At 38.7% G+C, this 24652-nt stretch overlaps 1 protein-coding gene and 1 pseudogene across 22 annotated transcripts in view; both read right to left on the bottom strand.

The window, feature by feature from the left end:
• The window catches only part of GRK3 (G protein-coupled receptor kinase 3), a 279994-nt gene that overhangs the window by 58118 nt on the left and 197224 nt on the right, over positions 1-24652 (bottom strand). For all 22 annotated transcript variants that reach the window (XM_063808413.1, XM_054675962.2, XM_063808418.1 and 19 more), the window contains 3 exons: positions 8373-8474; positions 6346-6420; positions 2256-2317 (listed from right to left, as the gene is read on the bottom strand). In XM_063808413.1, coding sequence (XP_063664483.1) covers positions 2256-2317; positions 6346-6420; positions 8373-8474 — 239 coding nt within the window. The remainder of the gene's footprint in view (positions 1-2255; positions 2318-6345; positions 6421-8372; positions 8475-24652) is intronic.
• LOC104003712 (tyrosine-protein kinase Yes-like) lies at positions 20769-22924 on the bottom strand (annotated as a pseudogene).

Genomic DNA, 24652 nt, shown 5'->3' with positions numbered 1-24652 from the left:
ATGTCTAATGAAGTTGGTAAATTAAAATTATGTTTTGAGACTTTCTAAGAGTTATTTCAACCTATTTTTTAAAAGTATGGTGCATGCAAAAGGCAAAACCACATTTGGGTGCACTGCCATTTATAAATCTATGACTGGTCTTTGAAATGCACTTGGTTTGTGAGGCTAGCTCGTACTCTCTTTTCTCACAGATTCTGGAGTCCAGAGCGGGTCACAGGGGATGGAAATCTGACACATTTTACAACTAGCTGAGGAGGGTTAACAAACAAGGAAGAGAGAAGTGCCTACATATTTTGCCCACTAAGAATGGATTTGCTGTAACAAGTTCCTCTTTAGGAAGTACAGATGGCCCTGAGTATCTAGGCTCAGTCCTGTCTCCACGGGGGTTATTTGAGTGCTATTCCCAATCAATGCCTGGTTACTGAGTGGGACACTTTTGACAGGAGGGGAACTGCGACAAAGGAAAGAGCCCAGACAATGATAGGGCTTCAGGTAGCTAGAGCCCTTGCAAATGACTTCAAAGTATCTTGGAGAGAAGATCAGAGGTTAGAGACATGGAAACGCCTGGGATGCAGTAAGGGTGGAGTAGGAGAAGTGTTTTTAACTCTGATTCCTGACTCAGTTGTGGTCCTGCTGAGCAACTGAAGTTCACTGCCTGAATGAGGCGCATAGCTCTCAACTAGAAGAGGGAAAGCCTCCACTGCCCTCTCCAATTCTGCCTCACCTGGAACTCAGCCCCACAGCCCTGCTTGGACCTCAGGGAAGGTGGGAAGACATTGCACATGTCCCTGCATTGCTGATGGCTCCCTCTTTACCATCAGACTCAGGGTGGTCATGGAAAAATCACCTTTTCCATGGGGCCCTTCGTGTGCCCAGTCCCTATGAGGTCAAAGGCTACATGACCATATTGATGGAGTCCCTGTGCTTTTCAAAATCAAAGCTCCAAACTTATCACCTGACATGAATTTTTTTTTCTAATTTGATGGAAATTAACAAATCAACTTTAAAAATAATTTATTTACAGAAAATTGTAATGGCTGCAGAAAATCCCATGTGCCTGCTTGCCTAAAATGCAAACGGCATCGTTTGCATTTACTGCGAGGCTATGAAATGACTGTCTCAATGAACGAAAATCACTATATCTGTGAGCCTGGTTTCAAGTGAAAGGATGCATGGCAAAGTTATAAAATATCCATGGGAGAACCTCTTCCCCACTTTCAATTACCTTCCCCTCTCTCCCTTCTCCCTTAAGGATCACACAAAAGTTAGGTTTACCCAAGAGTTGGGAAAGGTCAGATTTTAGGACCAACAGCCATGGAGATGGCCCAGGACTTGGCTGCAACTCAGCCCTGAGCCAGCAGCCCACCCTCTCCCTTTGATGCTGGCGCTTTTTGGCAAAGTTCCTGCTATTACTCAGAAAAGTACAATTGTCTGTAAGAATATTAGTTTCCCAACATATTGACTCTGCTCCAGGATAAAATTACCTCTTGAACTCCAATAGAATTGCAACACAACTTTCTTTTTAATTGCTTTAGTTCTGTGAATATGTGGTGAAGAAAACTACAGTAAAGTAGCATTTGTTCTTAAAGTGCAATTACTGAGCAGCTGCAGAAAGCTCTAGCATGAGATATTATCATCACGTATATTGTCTAGAAATTAGCCAAGCTGATAAAGTCAGTGTCAATGCAGATTCTGTTTTAGAAGGTCCAATTTCAGTGGTGCATTGTCACAGAGACATACTCAAAAAACTGAAGAATTGACCAGTAGATCTATAGTTTGAGTAACCAAGGGACATATTTATTAGGTATTTAATGATGTACACGATCATAAACAGACATTGACCTATGTCCTTAAATTCTACTCCTACATGAAGAATCAAGTACAGGCTTGTCCTGCTTTGGGAGACATGTTTCCAAAATCCAAGCAAATGAATCAGATAAATTATAGTCAAGTTTGCATTATTAGCAAAGGTCTCTCAATAAGATACTTTTTAAAATTGAGGTTCCTCAGTGTATATTTTAGATTCTATTGAAGCTGAGAAATTGAAGGTCAAAGATATGTTAAGATAGACAAACCCTAAAATTATAATGTAAAGTACTGAGGAAACAGTTTAACACAAAGCCTGGCACATCGTACATGGTCAGTGAATACTTGCTGAATGATTAACACACATTTTAAGGTCAGCATTTACGGCATAAGATGAGGTACACGTACACGATAAAAAACTGTGTATATATATGCATAAAGTTTCATACCTTTCCATAAATTTTTGAAAAATGTCACCTCGAAGGCTTTCACAAATTTCTTCTATGTATGGCTGGAAGAGATGGAAAAGAAATTCCACACTGAATGAATCGGAATGTATCAAAAAAACACAAACCAATGAGACTCAGGTTAAGCGAAGTTCCCAATTATGCACTCCCCATAGCATTGTGTCTGGTACCTGCCCTTCTCCGTGCTTGTCTAATATTCACTAATGCATTCATCAATATTTATCTACACCACTTGATTCTATGAAGACACAGACAGGTCTGCCCTGTTTGCCACTATATTCCTACTACCTAATATGACTCCTGGCAAGTCACAGACACTTCTTACATGAGCAGGGCTTGCTTCATGGAAGTGTGACTCAGAAAAGCCTGGTGCTGGGTTTAAAGCTCTGTTGTTGCCATTTTGAAATTCTTAATCATTTTGTATGAGGAGCCCTGCGTTTTCATGTTGCACTGGGCCCCACAAGTTATGTGGCACAACTTGTAAGCTAATAAAAGCATCTGTAATCTGCACTGAGTTTTAAAAACTCAAAGCTAATAGGTCCATGAAGTGAAATTTTTTTTTAATTAGCTATTTTATTTATTGATTTTCTATCTCTTAGAGTCATAGAGAAAACCACAGGGGAGAGTTGATCCAATCCCACTCCTCATCTTACAGGTAAGGCTACCAAACTGCAGGCAGGTGCACTCCCAAGGTCTCTGAGAAGGTCCATGGCTAAACTGGGGTTAAGGCGAGGGCTCCTGGTTCACATGCACAGTGCTCTTCCCCTCATGGAGAACAACTACCATCTACTTCAACTTCATGCCACTTTAGCCATTACTGAATAAACAGCATCAGCTTTCCTTTTCCATGTTATGAACTTTTAAAATCAAGAACTATAAAAATATAAAGTGACAATATTTCACAGTTCAGCCCAGAGTCAATTAGATAGTTTTGGGAAACATTTTGGCACCCTCAGCTCATTGAATGATCCAAATTTAACCTTTTTTTTATGTCTTCATAGATCATCCTGAAAGTTTACAAAACAAAATAAAAGAAAAACTACATCATGGAACAGTACAAACCAAGTGATGAGAATAGGAAGTCTGCAGAAGCCACAGGAACCAAACATGGGCTGGGAGGCAGCTGCAGTCCTTCTGGGAGCCTTGCTTCCTGCAAGCAGAAAGGACGCTAGCCTGGTGGGCAACGCGGGATAGGGGGCGGTGGTGGGGGGTGAGCCAGTCTACCCCAACTTGCAGAACTATCCCTGTCCTGGGGAAGGCACTGGAGCTAGTTGCAAAAACCATATGGACTTTGTCCCCTTTGTGGTGAAAGAGGAAGCTAAATTATCTCTCTCTGAAGTTCCTTCCAGCTCTGAAATCCTGATTCCAGGAAACACACAACATCTATCTTAGCCAAGTCCTCGACAAGTCTCAAGAGGTTCAAAAGAGTCAAGAGACGAAATAGATTCAAATGTCCAAAGATCTAAGAAAAGGCTACATTTATAGATCACAGATTTTTCTATTTATACAAGCTATTATGTCAATTAATATTTTTCTTTCATATTTTATCAAACATCCCTACTTTCTGCTAATAAAGTAAAAGATGAGTGTCACTGGGAATTCCTAAGACTACATAGAATCTACCATGCTGCCACTTTTCAACAAAAGGAACCGCAACAGGCTTGCTAAGGAGTATGAAAGCCAGAGTTCAACAGTGAGATGAGGAGCAGACTACTTTCCCTCTCTGATCCTCAGTTCCCTTAATCTGTAAAAGAGAACAGTCGTATCTAAGTTGTAAGGCTGTCGTGAGAATTCGGTAAGATTCAGAATACTGAGAGCCGAGCTCAGGGCCCAGTGCATTTTAGAAGCACTCAAGCACAAGCTAGGGCCCCTCCCAAGCCCGCCACCAATGGACCTATGCACTTACTTACCTCTAAAGGCAATCTTACAACAAAAAGCATTTAATAAAAAGCATTTGTATTTACTTTAAAAACAGTTTTGTTTTACTATGAACTTCAACTGACTCTACTGGTTAATGTACCTCTGTAAACAGGACGTTCAGACATATACCTTTTACTTATACTTTAGTCATTATGCTCTGATGGTACATAATACATAGAATTGCATTAATATACTCCTTATTTTAATAAACTTTAAAATATTTTCTTCACCTCTGAAATAAGAATAATACCCATTCTATATCTGTTTAGCCAGAAAATTATTTTGACTATTTTTTTAATGAACAAAACAAATCAATAAAGTGTTTTTTAAAAGATATATGAAAGAAATTGCTTCTAAATGAATGTTTTTTGAAGGTATGAAAGAATCCTAGTGGTCTTTGTATCTCAACTGGAACAATTTTTTTTCAATGTTATTTATGTTATAGTGGAAGCTAAAATCAGATTTGTAAAACCCATGTATTATGAGGTATAGTTTAGCAATGTTAAATGTAATTGACCATAAGGCTGTCTACATACCATGGCAAAGTCAGATGAAAACTGAAATTTTGACACTCAAATATCATGGAGACAACAAAAAGCAGATATTGACACCGTACTTTCTGACTGTAAGATGTGTGATAATAGCTAACATTTGTGGAGCGCAGTGATAGGCGGGCCTCGTACAAAGCAACCCGTGTGCACCCTTCTCACTGAATCAAGACCTCCCTTTCAGGGAGAGCGCAGTGTCATTTCCATTTTACAGATGAGAAAACTGAAGTTAGGAAGGTGGAGGAGCTTACCCAAGGTCCTCCAGCTACGGCCCTGGGACTCAAAGCCAGGTCAGGTCAATGAATTTCATAACCCAAGCTTATAACCCACTACTATCCAGACAGGTATTACATTTTATGAAAGTCCATCTAATTATTGTCACAGAAAGGTAACACCCAATTTGTTACTATCTAAATATGCTCTAAGAGCCAAATCGGTATTTGCTCTGCTGAATAATCAAATTCATTTTGCATAAACACCATCATAAGATGCCAAAGTTGGCCGTGCGCGGTGGCTCACGCCTGTAATCCCAGCACTTTGGGAGGCCGAGGCGGGCGGATCACGAGATCAGGAGATCAAGACCATCCTGGCTAACACGATGAAACCCCGTCTCTACTAAAAATACAAAAATTAGCCGGGCATGCTGGCGGGCACCTGTGGTCCCAGCTACTTGGGAGGCTGAGGCAGGAGAATGGCGTGAACCTGGGAGGCGGAGGTTGCAGTGAGCAGAGATAGCACCACTGCACTCCAGCCTGGGTGACAGAGCGAGACTCTGTCTCAAAAAAAAAAAAAAAAAGATGCCAAAGTCAACTTACCTCCCTTTAAATGCCCAACTTATCCAGGAAAAAGAGGAGTTGACTATTTTCACTTATTAAAACCATTATATTACTCAATGACATTCTTTCCTATTTCTTGTAATTCATAGAAACATGAAAAGCACTTTATTCATTGGAGAATCTGACTGTCCTTGTAAACCACTGCCACCTCTATAAAAAACACAGGATGGAAAAGGCTTTTGGGAGGAAGTGAAACCACCTCATCTAAGGAATGCCAAATACATAGGCCTATTAGTTGGGAATCTGATTTTCCAAGTCTTGTCATTTAAACCTGTATGACGGTATTGTGTTCAAGATATGAACAGCCAAGGTAAAATACAATTTCCCATGACTCAAAGATCACTCAAACATTTGCTCCTGAATCTTGAATTGTATTTCCCCTAGAGGATAATCACAGCAAGTATCAACAGCCTGGCACTACAAAATAAATCTTGTAGAGTCATTGCTCATCACAGGTGCTGGAATGTCAAATGGGCAAAAACTTGCTTCTCTGATGTCTTATCTTGACTGATTTCTAGAACATAATGTTACGACAAAGCTCTAATGACCTTTTTCAGAAAAGCCTTTAGGAAGCACGTTGGTAGAAGGACACTTTGCAATGGGAAGATAAGTGATAATAAACTCAAATAGTCCCAGACAAAGCTCCAGAATAGAACACAGTCTTTACAAAGCAAGTCCTCTAGTGTAATTGCACATGCAAAAAGAATGTCACCAAGGCCAAGTGTTAAGCAAATATTATCTATTTATTTTGGAATGATTTTATCTTACCTGAAAAAGAGTTGATGTCACTTGTTTCTTGGATAAATGACTTTGTACGTGTTCTACAGCTTGCTTTGAGAAAGGCTATCAAAAGTCAAAAATAAGATTTTAAATAATAAAATGTAACAAATCTGTGTATGTTATATAATATCACAACAGATAAATTTAACACAGCAATTACTAAACAGTAACCTACGGTAATTATATTAACAAACATTCTTTAAAAATCTGTTGAGTATTTATAGGCAATCGCAGCAAATGCTTGTTCCTCTGGGCATCCAGTTCTTAGATACATGCCCAGAAGAATGACCATGCAGGGGCTGACATTATGCAATTCCAGAAGGGTTCAAGATCACTCTGATAATAAAGTGTAAAGAATCCTATTATCAGGTCAAGTGCACTGGCTCATGCCTGTAATCCCAGCACTTTGGGAGGTCGAGGCAGGAGGATCACTTGAGCCCAGAAGTTCGCGATTAGCCTGGGCAACACAGTGGAACCTCATTTCCATAAAGATAAAAATAAAAATAAAAATGAGCCAGGCATGGTGGTGTGCGCCTGTAGTCCTAACTACTCTGGAGGCTTAGATGGGAGGATTGTTTGGGCCCTAAATGCATACATTCATCAACAAACTGATAATGGGGTTGTAAAAACGTAAAATTTCCATCAAGTAAGAGAAAATACACAAAAATACCCCTAAGAATTAATGTCAGGATTACAAAGTCAAGCCATAGTGGTAAAAGGCTCTAGTTAAGGAAAGTCTTACTGTAACCACAGCGAGGGGAACTAGGGGAAAAAAAAATGGAGCTCCCATTGATAAAAATTAAAATGGTATCCTCCCCTCTCCAAACTTCAAATTGTGTCTTCTTTAATAATGTACAATAAGAAGAAAGGCTTAAAAGTACCATCATACGAATAAACACCCTCTAAACTGCTGAACTACATAAAAACTAAGTTTACGGAGGCTTTCTCATTGAACATCTGGCATTCTTCAAGGGTTCAGTCCTTCCCTACTGAGGCAGCAAGGCATGGAGTAGCAACAATTAGTCCTAGGCCCAGAAATTCCTTCATCAAGCCAGGTGGGTCCAAGGAACAGAGCAGTGCATGCCGCAAGAAAGAGACGTCCTCTTTAGCCACAGTTATGCAAATGTCAGCAAGAACTGTACATAAACAATGAATACAGAAGCACCAAAATACACCATTACCACGACCAGTGCTGTCCAATAGGACTTGCTGTGACAATGGGAGGGTTGTGTATCTGTGCCATCCAATACAAAAGCCACTAGCCCCATGTAACCACTGAGTACTGGAAATGTGGCTCATGAGGAACTGAGGTATTAAATTTTTACTCCCATTTGACTTTAGTTAATTTAAAGTTAAATGTAAATTGCCACATGCAGCTAGTGGCTGCTGCGTTGATACAGCAGGCCAGGACTGTCAGGCCACCTTTTGGAAAACATTCCTAATATAGAGATATTACATGGTAAATGTTCTTCCAGTTACTCCTGGTAGCATAATTTCCTAATAACCTAGTTTATCCTAATGACCAAGTTAGATTGTTTATCTGATTTACAAGGAAAAAAAAAATATTACAACTGCTATTGAACTATTAATGGACAAAATTAACACAATGATTATAAGCCACCTTATTCATTCAGAGACCATTTAAAATTTATATTTATCAATAGCTGATTAGCTTAATTGTTAAAGTATAGCTCATTTTAAAATAATAAAGCTTAATTTCCTTTAGAATGTCTCGAATTGAGACTTTTTCTTCAGTTGATATAAATTAGCGATTTTATTTCATTGATGTTTGCAGCGAAAGTATCAGCTTTTGGAAATAAACTAAGCTTACACGAAGCAACACACATCGTGGTAATATTACCAGGAAACAACAAAGCAGAAGAAATAGGATCCATCCCGGGCGTGCATTTTTCAATTTTAAACACCTTTCTACTGTTTTACTTTCATTCTGGAAACGCTGAACATGGTCCCTAATTCATCAGTACTAAAGTAACAGAGTAAGAAGAAATACTTACATGTGAACAGGAAAGAAGTTCCTTCATGATGTAGGCATCATAAATTTGTCGACTTCTGCAAAGGCGGTCTTCCTCATTATCAAGTTTTTCATATTCCTTTATCTAGGTTTTTTAAAGTTATCATTGTTAGGTTGTATCTTCCTGGAAACTTGCCTAATTAAAATATATTACTGGCCCAGGCAGAAACCACTTGCACATGAGATAAAGCAAATTACTGAACCGGCTATTCCACAGGAAACAGCTACTTCTAATGTTGTAATAATGAAGTTGGAATAATTTAAATTCAACTAGAAACATACAAGTGGATTTTTTCCCTATGACGACTCTCATCACTTAAATGTAGAAACATAATATTAGGAAACACACACTGCCATGGTTACAATTATCTTACAATACACGAGCCATAGACCATGCATCCTTGCCAATTCTCCTCTTCAAAGCACAAATCATTTCAATTTGGCTGTAATTCAGTTCTAGGAGTTATGATAGGGAATGTTCTCACTCAACTACAGTGTTCCAAAACTACAAGGAGGAAAAAAATATATTGCCAGAATTCCTGCAAAGAGATTTTTCAATCAACTAAAGCAAATAAGTATTATAGAAAGGAATTAACCCACAGATGAAAGCATTGGCTTTTCAGGTTGGAACCTCAGCTGCACTATAAAAGTATTAACAGACAGGTGACTGGTGACTTCAAATCGTGTATTTTGCTGTATTCAGCAAAGGTAACCTGGTTGGTGTTAAAAATGACTAAATAATGAAACTGTGCTTTAGAAATATTTGCCTTATGTGGAAATGGCTCCCAATGCTCTAACCTGATAACAGAAGGTCCTGAACCTCAGAATTGTTCCCACTTTATTTACAGAAATACTTTTAATCCAAAAGACAAGAAGAGAATGAAAACATACATGAAATATGAAGCTCGGAGGGAAACTGTCACAAAGATCTTCACTATAATGACTGATTAGTACATATGACTTCCTTTCACAAACTAAATAGAAATAAAGGTTACCTTTTACCTTACAGTACGGCTTTCACAGCTTTGAAATCAAAACCAGCAAATCCTATTTATTAGACTCCTAATAAAGATAAGGGCACAGTCATGCAGGTGAGGGAAAAAGGGTACGTGAAACACTGAGGTCCCATGAGTCATATGAGGGCTAGCAGGTTCACACGCTGAGAAATTCCCAGGAACATCTTAATTGTCCTGAAAGATCATCAGTGTTACACTGTGATGGCTGAAATTCACATGGAGTCTTCTTGAAGAAGACAATAAAACCTGACATAAAGGCAGGCAGACTGGGGAAGGCTGATAACTCTATCCAACAGGAAAAGACAATCTTTATGAAGAATCAGTCTAGTAATGTCAACATAGCCAAAAGACCAGGGCTTAACCATTCTAAGTCAATTCAGGAGAACAAGTCTAACATGTCCAAGCACCATACCAGATGTGAATATGGTAGCTGCAAAGTAACAGAAGCCAGATACCAAAATCCGAAGGAGAGTCGGAAAATAAATCAAAGATTTTTGGCTTGGCTGATTCCTTTTGTTGTATTTTGCTTTAGGCAAATCCAAAGGTTAATGCCAGAATGCTAGGATAAAATGGTAGACTATCACTAAACCAAAGGCAAAAGTTTCTGCCTCTACATAAGAACAGCCTCAAGGGATAATAAGACTTCATGGAATGATGATCCTTGAAAACAAGTGTAATGAAATTTAAGTCTATGTTCCAAGAAACCTGCAAAGCAAATTGACACCTGGTTAAACAAATGCTCATTCTGTGGAAGCTCCTTCCCATGAACAGTCAAATCCCATCATTTCTGGGTAAATCATGCTCTGAACCACAACACTGTCTTGATTAAGAGCCTTGTGCCTTCTAAGCTCCAACTTGACAACAGAAAAGGTAACTCTTGGTATGCAAAATAAGAGCCTAAAGCATCTGTGGCTGTAATTTGGTATTCACTTTCTATAATCAGTAAGACCACTGATTAAAGACCACGCAGTCGACTACCAATAGCTCTAAACAAACATCCTATTGCAGCATATACATAGCAAATGCCATCTCTGATCCCAGAAGTTTGGTGGTCCAGGTAACCTGGGCAGGGAAAGGTCTGAGTTCAAGGTGAAAAGTCTTCCCTACTGCAGGATAGAAACACTATCATCAATAATAAATATTCACAGACCTGTAGTCCCTTTCTGCTTTGGTGGTTACACAGCTCCCAGGTGAACTGGAAGCCTAAATAACCTGAGCCCTAAGAGCAAGCACTTTTGGTCCACAGGTGTCATAGTCTCTGCTTCTGCGCCCACCCTTTGTTCCACCACCATTGTAGTGAGATGGTCTAGTGAAGTCATCTCTGTCTGGCCCAATCCAAGGCTCTCTCTTTTGTCCTTCACCTTATTGACTTCTCAGCAGCATTCAAATCAGTTGTCCACTGATGCCTTCTTTGAAACATTCTTCTCTGACTTCTGTGACCTATCCTCTCCAGGCTTCTCTTTCTTGGTCTCCTTTGGTAGTTCCTCTCCTCTGCTTGACTTCCAAATCCTGAACTGCCTCAGAGCATGGTGCTGGGGGCACCCCTTCTTCACCAGCTAAGTTCTCCCTAGGTAAAGTTATGTAGTCCCACAGTTTCAAATATCAATTATATTCTGATGACTAAGTCTGGATCTCTAGGACTCCTGAGCTCCAGATTCTAAATATCTAACTATCTATTTGACATTTTCAGTTGAATATCTAGAAAGCATCTCAAATTTAACACGTCTAAATGAAACCCTTAACTTCCACATCCTCTGTACTCCAGCCAAACGGGCTCCTCTCCCAGTCTTCTTTATCAAAAAAATGAGTAAAATCATCCTCCCAGTTGCTTAAGCCAAAAAATGAATAATCATAGTGATTCCACTCTTTCGCCACGCCCCTGCCACCACCACCCCCTACATCCAATTCATCAGCAAATCACGTTTGCTTTATATTCAAAATATAACACAAACTCAGGCTCTGCTTCTGGTCAGAACCAATTAATTCCTAACAGAACAATCCTCCTGAGATAACAACTAAAATTCTGGACACATAGACAATAAGCACTGAAGAGTGACCAAAGGAACACAGAGAATGGAAAAGGGCATCCAACAGAAACTGTAAGAAAATAAAGAGCCACAGAAGGAAAGCTCCAAAATTCTATGTATAAATCCAGTCAAAATCCCTGGTGGGCCCCATAATGACACATGAGCATGACAGACCCTAAGCAGCCTAGCTGAGCCTTAAAGAATTGAACAAGATTCATCTTCCACCACTGCAGAGAGGACAGGGCTCAGAGTTTGAGTAAGCCAAGTTAACTGTATTCTTCAACGAACAGATGAAAAAATCCATACGCCTTGGAGGAGCATAACAGAGTTTAGAGTATCCACAATGTATCAATCACATGTTCAAGATACAAGCTAAAATTATTCTACAGATGAAGAAACAGAAAATGTGACCCATATGCAAGAGGACAAACCATCAATGAAAACCAATCCAAGATAGCCCAGATGTTAGAATTATCAGACAAGGATTTTAAAGCAGCTATTATAACTGGACATAACAGAAAGGATGTTAACAGAAAATATTCATGTAACAAATAAAAAGATAGGAAATAGCAGCAGAAAATAACTATGAAAAGAACCAGATAAAAATGTCAGAAGTAAAAAATAGAGTATCTGAAAAAAACATTCAATGGAATGGCAGATTAGAGATGCCAAAAGAAAATGCCAATAAATTTGAAGACAAATCCACAGGAAGTATCCAATCTAAAGAAAAGAAAGAAAAAATATTGGGGGAAAACTCAGACAGGGCATCCAGGATATATAGGACAGATAATATCCAAATATCAAATATATATATAATCAGTCTTAAAAGGAGAGGAAAGAAAGATTGAGGTAGAAAAATAATCCTTTAAGAAGTAATGGCCCCTAATTTTCCCAGATTTGGTAAAAAAATATATATATATAAATTTACAGATTCAAGAAACTCAGCAAACTCCACAAAGGATAAATACAATATCTAAAATTACTTCACTAAAAAGCAGAGGCTGTCAGAATGAGGGAAAAAAATAATCAAGACACTTCTATATCTGTCTAAAAGAAACACACTTTATATATAAAAACAAATTGATAGTAGAACGATGGGAAAAGATACCTCATGAAAATAGTAAGCATAAGACTGAAGTGTCTACATCTGTATTAATATCCAGTGAAGTCAATTTCAAGACAAAGAATATTACCAGAGATAGACACATTTCATATGGAAAGACACAACAATCAAAAATGTTTCTGTACTCAATAGCAGAGCTTCAAAAAATATGGAGAAAATGGACAAAATAAAAGAAGAAACAGACATTCTACAATCAGAGTTGGAAATTTTAACACCCTTTTCTCAGCAATTGATAGAACAACTAGATATAAAATCAAAAGAGATGTAGAAGGTATCATATCAACTACCTTGACCTAACTGATACTTATAAAACATGACACCTAATACTCCTCTGTTTTAATTTTTCCACGGGCATTAGAATAAAATGTAAATGTGTTACTCTGGCCCCAAACACTCTGCCTCTCTCTTCAACCTGATCTTATCTCACACTACCTGCCCCTCTCTTCATGCAGTACAACCAGACCACACTAGTCCTGTTTCAGTTCCCCAAACATGCCCAGTTCTTTCCTACCATGTTAGGGGCTCTGTGTTGGCCACAACTTTAGCCTAAAATGCTCTCCCCCTCACCAAGCTTCCATCTTCAAAAGACCAGCCTCTTTAACATTCAAACCTGGGTTTAGATGTCATCTCCTCAGACAGTCTTTGACCCATCAATCTAAAGTGGTCACCAAGTCACAATACAACATGCTGAGTTTTGAGTAGGTTTTGAGTCATTACATAGCAGTTTTTACTTCCAGGTACATTTCTTGTTTATTATTTGTTTCTTGTCTGTTTCTCTCAACCAGAATACAAGCTCAAAGAGATAAGTCCTTTGTATCTGTTCATCTGAACAGTGTCTGGCATAATGTTGGTGTTTAATAAATATTGGTTATGCCAGGAGTAGTAGCTCATGCCTATAATCCCAGCACTTTGGGAGGCTATGGGGGGAGGATCACTTAAGGCCAGAAATTCAAGACCAGCCTGGGCAACACAGTGAGACCTCATCTCTACAAAAATTTTTAAAATTAAAAAAAAAGTATCTGGGTGTGGTGGTACACCCTGTTATCTAAGCTACTCAGGAGGCTGAGGCAGGAGGATCACTTGAGCCCAGGAATTCAAGACTAGAGGGAGCCATGATTGCACCACTGCACCCCAGCCTGGGTGACAGAGTGAGACCCTGTCTCAAAATTTAAAAAATAATAAATAAATATTGGTTGAATCAGTGAAAAAATCTATATAGTAACTTTATCTTGGAATAATATTTATTTTCTCTTTCCCATTATTTATTTTTAAATCTAGGTATAATGTACATATTTCTATAAGCTGCCTCAAAATCTAACTGGAATAAGAAGTATATAAATCAACACACAGAGCAGTAGCTGTGGGGCATCACTGTTCTATGTGTGTTGTGTATACACACAACCACCCTACAAGACAGGTACTATAATCATTCCAGTTCTTAGCTAAGGAAACCCAGGTAAAGAAAAGCTTTCCCAAGTTTACACAACTAGTAAGCAGTAGAGTTGAAATCCAGGCAGTCAGAGGTCAGCACTAGAACTTTCAACCACTATGCTGCACGTAACGGAACAGCATATTATAGACACTATGGTTTAGAAAGCAATTGTTCATCTGGTGTCCTATTTGAAACTCACAGTTAGCCTGTGAAGTAAGCAGAAGACGATCACTAGCCTCACTTTATAGATGAGGTAACTGAAGTTCAGATATGAAGCCCTCATACTATGACAGCCTCAAGTACAGGGACAGTGTCTGCATTTGTAAGCTCAGGGTCTGACATAAGGTAGATACTTCAGGGTTTGCTGAATGACTTGCCCCATATCCCACAGCAAGTAAGAGGCACCGTTGCACCTAGATCCTAGCTAGGTCTTCTGCTGATGAGTCAAATAATGGTCCAGATGAAAATGCTGACCACACACACACAAGCAGCAGGCACATGGTAGGCATGACATGAGCATTAGACAACAAACAGTGTAAGAATCAGAGGAGTCAGCCATCACAGAAGACGGAAATAGCCGCACAAACAGACTTGCTAGAAAATGTAGAAATTTTCCATATTGAGCTAGACCTTACAGAAAGCTAGGCTTTCAACAAGCGAAGCAGCAGCATTCTAGGCTGGGGAAAGGACACAGTAAAGTAACAAAAAGAATGGGCTTGGATTTGGGGAATGCTGGTTAGTCAGGTTTGGCCAACGTAGACATTCTACGTAAGAAGGTGGTGAAAACTAACAGGGAGAGGTAGGTAATAAGTAATGTAAAGATACTTTGAATGCCAGGATACGCAGTTAGAACTTTAACATGGGAAATGGGTAACTGTTTGGGGACACAGGAAAGTGGAAATACAATGTACAAAATGTACATTTCAAGATACCTGACAAGAGTTTTCTAGAGATTGGGGTCACAAATCAACAAGCAGAAATTAAAGAAAAATTACTAAACTGACAAAAATGAGGGGTCAGAGAAGAATTACTGATAACTTCAAAGTGTAAAGGCTGCATTGACTTAGAGAAATGCACTTGAGCCCCAAGAGTGGAGGATATCTTCAGCCACAGAATACAGAGCAGGTTGCTGAGGAGTTTTGCAGCATCCTCCAAGGGGATCATCTGATGAGCCAGACCCACCATGTGCCAAGCCAGAAGAGAGGTGAGAAGAGCTGGGGAGGATGCCAGCTAAGAGAAACACCAATGCTTCAAGTTCAAATGGAAATGCATGAGCAGCAATCACCACCATATCTGCAATAAGTACTTAGGAAATAACCACAAGTAGATTGCCCATCTGTTTCAACCCAGCAAAAATTATCTGCTAAAGGAGATTTCTCTGTGTTTGACAAGGTGACTTAGTAAATGCTGAAACTGGAGAGTTGAAGTTTTTAGAAACACAAGAAAGAAATTTTTTATGACAGATCAAGCTGTGATACGTATCCAGGTAAAATGCCTGATTATGATTCAGACTGAAATAATAAGGTCACTGAGTAAAATCCTTTTGGATTTAGCTTACGTTTTTACATTACGGTAAATGTACATCATAATTTGACCCTTCTTCCTAAAAATACATTAACATAATTTTCTAAGTTTTCATGTGTATGTATATTTTTATGTATATTTTCATATATAAATGAGAAAGAAAAGAATATTCCTCCAATTTTCAAATTTTTACAATGATGACTAATATCAGGCAGGCCCGGTCATGCTATGCTTTCTTTTGACCATTTAATGTTTTAGGATAAAGATATATCACACTAATAATAATGGTATATATCATTTCTTAAATATATTTTCATTAAAAATAGTTTCTAATTTCTATTTTACTTTTCTCTTTGACTTATAAATTGTTTAGAAGTATATTCATTTTCAGGCAGTTAAGGATTCTTTAGTTTAACTGTTATTAAATTTGAGCTTAATTCTATTGTCAGAGAACATGCTCTAAGCAATTTCAATCATGAAATTTGTAGAAGCTTCCTTTAGGACTCAGCACATGATCTATTTTGATGCTCCATGTGTACTTTAAAGAATGTGGGCTGGGCGCCGGTGGCTCACGCCTGTAATCCCAGCACTTTGGGAGGCTGAGGCGGGCCGATTACAAGGTCAGGAGTTCGAGACCAGCCTGGCCAACATGGTGAAACCCCGTCTCTACTAAAAATACAAAAATTAGCTGAGCGTGGTGGTGGGTGCCTGTAATCCCAGCTACTTGGGAGGCTGAGGCAGGAGAATTGGTTGAACCCGGGAGACAGGTTGCAGTGAGCCGAGATCATGTCACTGCATTGCCTGGGCAACAGAGCAAGATTCCATCTCAAAAAAAAAGAATGTGAATTCTATTTTTGCTAGGTGCAGCATTTTACATATGTCAATTAGGTCAAATTTACTCATCATTTTATTAGGATCTTCTATATCCTTACTAATTTTTTGTCTGTCTGTTCTATAAGCTCTAGAAGGTTATGTGTTAATATCTCCCAAAAGGATTATAGATTTGTCATTTTATATCTGCCAATTTTTGCTTTATATTCTTTGAAGTTATTTGTAACCTACAGATTTCAGTTTGTGATATCTTTTTGTTGGATTGGCCCTGTTATCATTAAGAAACAAATCTTTATTTCAAAGCAGCATTATTGCATAGTTTGCCTGATACTAGTGTAGTTATGCTGGCTTTGCTTTGGTTAGTGTTCGTATTATATCACCTCTTCCATCCATGTGTTTATATCTCTTGTAAGCAGTATATTGGGGGAGGGTTGGTTCTTTATCCAGTCTGAAAAACCTAATCTTTTACTTGGAGTATTTAATCCTTTACATGAAATGTAATTACTTAAATAGATTTGTAGCTACTTACTCTTTGTTTGCAATTTGACCCACCTATTTTATGTCCTACTTATATTCCTTTTTTTGCCTTTCTGTTGATTAGCAAATGTTGTTTTAATTTTTCCCTCTTTTAACTTGTTAGATATACAGTCATGTGGAGCTTAATGACAGGGATACGTTCTAAGAAATGTGTCAATAGGCAATTTCATAATTGTGTGAACATCACAGAGCATGCTTACAAGAGCCTACATGGTATACCTAGTACACCCCTACGCCGTATGATGTAGCCTATTGCTCCTAGGATTCAAACCTGTGCAGCATGTGACTATACTGAATACTGCAGGCAACTGTAACACAATGGTAAGTATATTCAAACTTACCATTTGAATATACTTACCTTTTGAATATACGTACCTTTTACTGAAAAGGTACAGTAAAAATATAGTATTATAATCTTCTGGGATCACTGTCATATACGTGGTCTTTTGTTGGCCTAATATCATTATGCAGTGCATGACTATATACACTATTCTTTTATAAATTACCTTAGAAATTAAAATAAACATCCCTGACTGATTACAATCCAATGGAAATTATTACTGATACTAAAATTATTACTTACACTAACCCCCAATAATCCTAGAAACTTAAAATATTTTAACTTCATTAACCTCCCCTGCATTTTGTGCTACTGTCATGCAATTTAGTTCTAGATTATTTTAAGCTTGAGAAACACGACATTATTGTTTTATACAGTCAACATTCATTTATATTTTACATACATATTCACCCTTCATGCTCTCCATTTCTTCCTGCATCTCCATCTGGATCATTTTCCTGCAAGCTCCGCCTCCCAGGTTCACGCCATTCTCCTGCCTCAGCCTCCCGAGTAGCTGGGACTACAGGCACCCGCCACCACACCCGGCTGTTTTGTATTTTTAGTAGAGACAGGGTTTCACTGTGTTAGCCAGGATGGTCTCGGTCTCCTGACCTCGTGATCCGCCTGCCTTGGCCTCCCAAAGTGCTGAGATTACAGGCGTGAGCCACCATGCCCGGCCAGATCATTTTCCTTCTGACTAAAGTACCTCCCTTTAGTATTTCTTGTCACGCAGGTCCACTATTGACAAATCCCTCAGTTTTTGTTTGTCTAACTATATCCTTATATCACTTCATTTTTTAATGAGAATTTTTTATTTCAATTATCCACAAAACAATATTATAATACTTTATAAAAATATTAAGTTTAGGCTGCCATTATTCATTTTAAAAAGCGTGCTAGAAGGCTGTTTTTGCTAACTTCCTTTTTTGGTAAAGGTTAACTTCCACATTAAGATACTGAAGACGAAAAGCTGTTGGAAAAACTCTTCAAATGTACAAAGTTGTTTATTTTTCTTGGCAATTTAAAAATACAGAACAATTTAAAATGAATATACATTAAGTTAGTGTTTTATCCCTACTATACAATTGTTATTATATAAGGAACTGCTCCATTCAGTTAAAACCTAATGAATACCATCAACTTTTCCTGGCTTACTTTCCTGATCAGATTTAGTACATAACATAATTTTGTTACCCTTTTGAATATACTTAGAAAAATTACAATATCATAGTTCACATAAAGCCCTTTAAGAATCTCACGTCACAAGTTGTTGACAAGAGGAAATAATGATGTCACTCTTCTTAGGAAGATCCTCTTGGTAGAGAGTCAATACTAAGCAGGTTATGTAAACAGAAAAAACAACCACAATTTTTAGTACCAGAACCATTGCCAACTTGCATGAAGTCCATCTGTCACATTTTAAAATGGTTTGAATTTGAACGTATATGCCATGGCACAGAATTTCAAATCTAATGATTAAATCAGGTAAATAATGATAGTTAAGAATTATATCCTGAAAATAGAGGAATCTAGTATAAGGCTTAATTTAAGGTGTGACTGTAAGAGAGTATTTTATAACATACACACTAGACCTTCATTTTATTTATTAGATTTAATTTTTCCTTTGCTAGACACTTATACCACTAATGCTGCTATTCAAATTTGTATTTTGAAATTTTTGAGTTACTCTTAAAAATAGTTTTATTTTGTATGTTTCACTTTTGCACTTCAGGGTAAAAACTGTTAAGTTTAGGCTGCCATTATTCATTTTAAACAGTGTGCTAGAAGGCTGTTTTTGCCAACTTCCTCTTTTGGTAAAGGTTAACTTCCACATTCCTTTTCACCACTGTTAATATTCAGAATAAGTTTTCCTCCCCAAATCAACTATTTAATATATTCTACAGGGGAAAAAATGACCATCATTAAGTAGACTTTAAAAGTGAATGTAGATTCAAACATGATTTGAAAACTGGAGTTCTAAAAATGTTTTGCATAAAAGCCGTATCCCACTGGAATGAATGTGAAGCCGAAACTTCACTATTTTGAACAAATAATGCCCATTTAGTGTGTAAGAAAAATTAGTTTTATAGTTAGTTATACCTTATAACTCTTAAAAGTCTCAGAAGATAGCTAAGTGAGGAGCTATGAATGCCAGCAATGCCATTTTGTCACTCTATGACATCAACATTAAACATTACATTCCATCCCTCTTCTTGTAAAACTTTCACATTTTCTTTTCTCGTATTTCTTTGAAATACATTTTACTCTCTCTGTTCATCTATTTCAACATGAGCAAAAGTGCATTCAAGTCCCTGATCTGGTTCTATTTTCTATTTGTGGCACCCATCACCATAAGGACATATTAGCAATATCTCACAGTACCAAGTCTATTTTTTTAAAAGGGCTCTTTAAATGCTGGGTCTTACTCTGCATGTTATCTAAAGATTAAAAGATTTCCCCTTGGATTGGATAGTACAGTTTCAATTATATATTGCCTTAAAAAATTGCCGGGCATGATGGCTCATGCCTTTGGAAGGCCAAGGCAGGCGGATCACGAGGTCAGGAGTTCGAAACCAGCCTGGACAACATGGTGAAACCCCGTCTCTACTAAAGATATAAAAAATTAGCCAGGTGTGGTGGCGGGTGCTACTCAGGGCACTGGGATTACAGGGTGGCGCTGGGATTACAGGGTGCTACCTATAATCCCAGCTACTCGGGAGTGCTACCTGTAATCCCAGCTACTCAGGAGGCTGAGGCAGGAGAATCACTTGAACCAGGGAGGCAGAGGTTGCAGTGAACCAGGATGGCGCCAATGCACTCTAGCCTGGGCAACAGGGTAAGACTCTGTCTCAAAAAAAAAAAAAAAAAAAAAAAAATCAATGCAACCTCATACAAGATTAAGTCACTTTCCAGTTACCTTCATTATTCTAAGTCAAACTCTTCAGAAAAGGACTGAAGTGAAAAATTTCTTATTCTACTTTTCAGTTCCATTAATATGAATGTTAACGTACTGCATTATACTTTCAAATTCCACGTCTGTGGTCTAACATTTAATCAAGTTTGAGATCCTGTTTATATTCCTTTTGAAAAACCTGGCCCATGTCCATGCAAAAGGAGGCATATATTAAGACTGCCTATTGACTATTTAACTTAGAAAAAACTTTTGAGAATAATAAATATAAGAAAGTTTAAAAAACTGGAATGGAATTATTTGGTCCCATGATATTCTTTAATTTTAGATTTTATTATGGTATAGCTTTTTATCACTCAAGTTTTATCTATAACAATAAATAATTTTCTTTGAGCAATTCTGACTTTGGGGAAGAAAAGAAAGAAAATGATTTATAAGCAGTAGCCTCACTGTCCTTCATTACCATGCTATCACTCACACTGTCATCAGTATCTTAGCTCTATTTTCTTTGGACCCTGAAATCGGTTGGAAAATTCATTATCGTACTTTAGAGTTTAATACTTGGGGTAAAAAAAAGTGGTTTTGTGGAACCATATCTGGGATTCCAGTTTACCATTAAAAATGTGCAGAGTAAAGAAGATTTTCTTCTTTTGATCCCTGTAGAAATTCTATACAGGTTCTTCACATTTTGGCAGATGTGTGCATATAAAATAGGCTACTTGAATTAGAAGTTTTCTCCTGGCTGGTACTATGGCTCTGTAGCAGTGAAGTAGTCTCCCAAGAAGGACTGAATATATTCAAATGTTGGTCTTTCATCAGGGTCCTTCTTCCAACACAGATTCATCAATTCATGGAGGGATTCTGGACAGCCCTGAGGGCAAGGCATCCTGTATCCTCGCTCCACCTGTTCCAGTACTTCATGGTTCACCATACCTGGATATGGCACTCTGCCCTTTGTTACCAGTTCTGTCTGTAGAATTCCAAATGAGCAGACATCAGACTTTAATTGTAAACCCACCATACAGTGCAACTTCAGGAGCTGTCCATTTGATTGGAAATTCTGCACCTTGTCTTGATGTGTATTCATTGTCTTCAATTAACCTTGCTAAACCAAAATCTGCTATTTTGCACAGAAGATTTTCTCCTACAAGAATATTAGCAGCCCAGAGATCTCGGTGAATATAATTCATTCTTTCAATATATGCCATACCATAAGCAGTCTGAGCAGCCATATCAACCATTTGTGGAAGCTTCAAATACTTTCCATCTCCTTCCTTAAGGAAATTGAGTAAGCTTCCTTTTGACATCAATTCAGTGACAATGTAAATTGGCTCTTCAGAAACAACAGCATATAGTGGAACAAGTTTACCATGTCTTATTTTTTTCATTACCTGAGCTTCTTGAAGAAAAGCTTCTGGCATCATTGTACCTGGTTTTAGTGTTTTGATTGCTACTTTTGTGGTTCCATTCCATACTCCCAACCACACTATGCCAAAACATCCTTGTCCTAGTTTAACCTCTAGTCGCAAAGATTATCAAGGGATTTCCCAAGCATCTTTTGCTAGACCTTGATTCTGAGGTTTCACAGTTGGACACTCAGTTGTTAACTTGTGGCATAAACCATCAGCATGTTCTGTGTAGTGTTTTGCCAATTTCTGCAGAGTATCAAATTGTTCTCTGGTTGTGATATAGTATCTACCATTGTCAAGTTTCCTAATTTTGTGGTGTTTCACATTGTCACCCCTTACCTCATCCCAATCACGAATAGAGAGGGAATAAGCACCTTTAGTAGTTTCGCTCTCTCGTTCTTGTTTTGTTTTGTTCTGTTTGCTTATTTGTTTTTTAGACGGAGTTTTTGCTCTTGTCGCCGAGGCTGGAGTGCAGTGGCGCGATCTCAGCTCACTGCAAACTCCGCCTCCTAGGTTCAAGTGATTCTGCTGCCTCAGCCTCCCGAGTAGCTGGGATTACAGGCACTCACCACCACGTCCAGCTAATCTTGTACTTTTTTTTTTAGTAGAGATGGGGTTTCACCAGGTTGGCCAGGCTAGTCTCGAACTCCTGACCTCAGGTGATCCGCCCATCTCGGCCTCCCAAAGTGCTGGGATTACAGGCATGAGCCACTGCACCCAGCCATTTCACTCTCTCTTCCTAAGAAAATACCTCATTGATTTCCAGGATTCAGAAGTAATCTTTCAGCATCTTTTCTCCCCATTTTGCCAAAATACCATTCTTCTGCCTGAATGGAATCTGCAGGCGCTACATAACTGCTCAGGATATAACCATTCTTTCCTGTAGTGATTGATCTTGCTTCCCACCAGTCTCCTTCTGTATTGTTAATTATTTGAAATTTTTCACCCTTCTTAAATGAAAGGTCTTCTGTAGTTCTAGCTTCATAATCATATAAGGCCACAAATATAGTAACACCACGTGTTAAGCCAGCAGGATATGAACTTGGCACCACTGAGAATGAGGAAGATGCCCACCTCCAAAAGGTATTACCCCTGAGGATCCTCCAAATGGTATAATGGAATGGAAAGACGGCTGAAATTAACTGCTGTTCCCTTTGCTGAAGATGATGGACATGGTGACACTGCAGTGGGTTCTGCTCCCATGGCTCACCCTTGTACTGACAGGCTCTGGAGTATTTTCAGGTATTTAATGGCTGGACTTTTGTTTTCTTTGCTTTTAATGCAGCCCATTATCAAATCTGTCCTCTGGCTGTGCTCTCATGAGTCGCTGCTGCTGCAGCTCCGGGTGGTGGGAGGGGGCGGTGGGTGGAGATGAGGCCCGGGGCCCTCTCCTTCCTCCACCTCCTCGTCCTCCATTTTTGAAGGAAATTTTTGCTGGGAATAGAATTCTAGGCTGGCAATTATCTTTCTCTCCTTTAATGATGGCCATTTCATTTTTTTTCTTTTTTTTTTTTTTTTTTTTTTTGAGACAAAGTCTCCCTCGGTCACCCAGGCTGGAGTGCAATAGCAAGATATCAGCTCACTGCAACTTCTGCCTCCCGGGTTCAAGTGATTCTCCTGCCTCAGCCTCTTGAGTAGCTGAAATTACAGGCATGCACCATCACACCTGGCTAATTTTTGTATTTTTAGTAGAGACAGGGTTTCACCATGTTGGTCAGGCTGGTCTTGAACTCCTGACCTCATGATCCACCCGCCTTGGCCTCTCAAAGTGCTGGGATTACAGGCGTGAGCCATTGTGCCCAGCCTCACTGTCTTTTTTAAAAATCATTTTTCTTAAGATGTCAGTCAGTCAGTCAAATTGCTGCTCTTTAAAAGTATTGTGTCTTCCCACTGCTCACCATGGCTATTTTAAATATTTTTTTCATAGTTTAAAAACTTTGTCATAGTTTCCATAGTCTTATATTGACACCCAAAGGTGTGTTTCATATGTATTCATTCTGCTTAGGGTTTCCTAAGCTTTCAACTCTGTTAGCTGCTGTCTTTCATCATTTTGTAAAATTCTTAGTATTATCTTTTCAAATACTGCTTTTGCCCTATTCTCTCCCTTCTCTTTCTGAAACTCCAAACCTACATGTGTCTGGAACTCTAACCAATCTGCTATTGAACTGAACCATTAGTTCTAATTTCAAATATAGTACTTTCTGTTCTAAAGTGGTTAAGTCTTCATAATAAATTCAAATTATCCTGAAATTATGTATCCCTTCATCTATTTTGTCCATCTTTTTCTCTTTTTTCTTGAACATATGATTCATAGTTATTTTAAAGTTATTGTCTGCTAACTCCAATATCTGACTCACCTGCTGGCCTGCTTTTATTGCCTTGTTTATGATTCACATGATCTTGCTTCTTAGCATGTCTCATAATTCTTTACTGTATGCTAAACACTACAGAGTCCTTATATAATGTTATTGCCTACCTATAAAAGAGACAAAAAAGGGCTCCCTTTGTACTCTGGTAAGCAGGTAAGGAGGGAGCTCATCATCCAATGAGGGATGGCGCTAGGTTGGGTTGTCATTTTTTAGGACCCTGTCTGCTTTTGCCTTAACCCTGTTTCTTTTTTTTTTTTGAGACGGAGTCTCGCTCTGTCGCCCAGGCTGGAGTGCAGTGGTGCCACCTCGGCTCACTGCAAGCTCCACCTCCCGGGTTCACACCATTCTCCTGCCTCAGCCTCCCGAGTAGCTGGGACTACAGGCGCCCGCCACTACGCCTGGCTAATTTTTTGTATTTTAGTAGAGACGGGGTTTCACCGTGTTAGCCAGGATGGTCTCGATCTCCTGACCTCGTGATCCACCCGCCTCGGCCTCCCAAAGTGCTGGGATTACAGGCGTGAGCCACCGTGCCTGGCCTGCCTTGATCCTGTTTCTAAGGCACGCCGTCTATGGAGTTCAAGGAGACACTTTTATTTCCTTAGCACTGGAGTCAGTTCTGCCCATTACAAGTTTTCAGCTTAGCTCTTTGGCCTCCCACCCCACTCAGTTTGAAAACTTGGCGTGTGTTTTGAGAGGGTGACTAATCACATATGTGGGGCTCCTCTAGTGTTATTTTTAAACTCT

Source organism: Pan troglodytes, chromosome 23 (genome assembly GCF_028858775.2).
Source record: "Pan troglodytes isolate AG18354 chromosome 23, NHGRI_mPanTro3-v2.0_pri, whole genome shotgun sequence".
Taxonomy (NCBI): Eukaryota; Metazoa; Chordata; class Mammalia; order Primates; family Hominidae; genus Pan; species Pan troglodytes.
The sequence above is the reverse complement of the archived record's forward strand: the minus strand, read 5'-3'. Positions and strand labels throughout refer to the sequence as shown.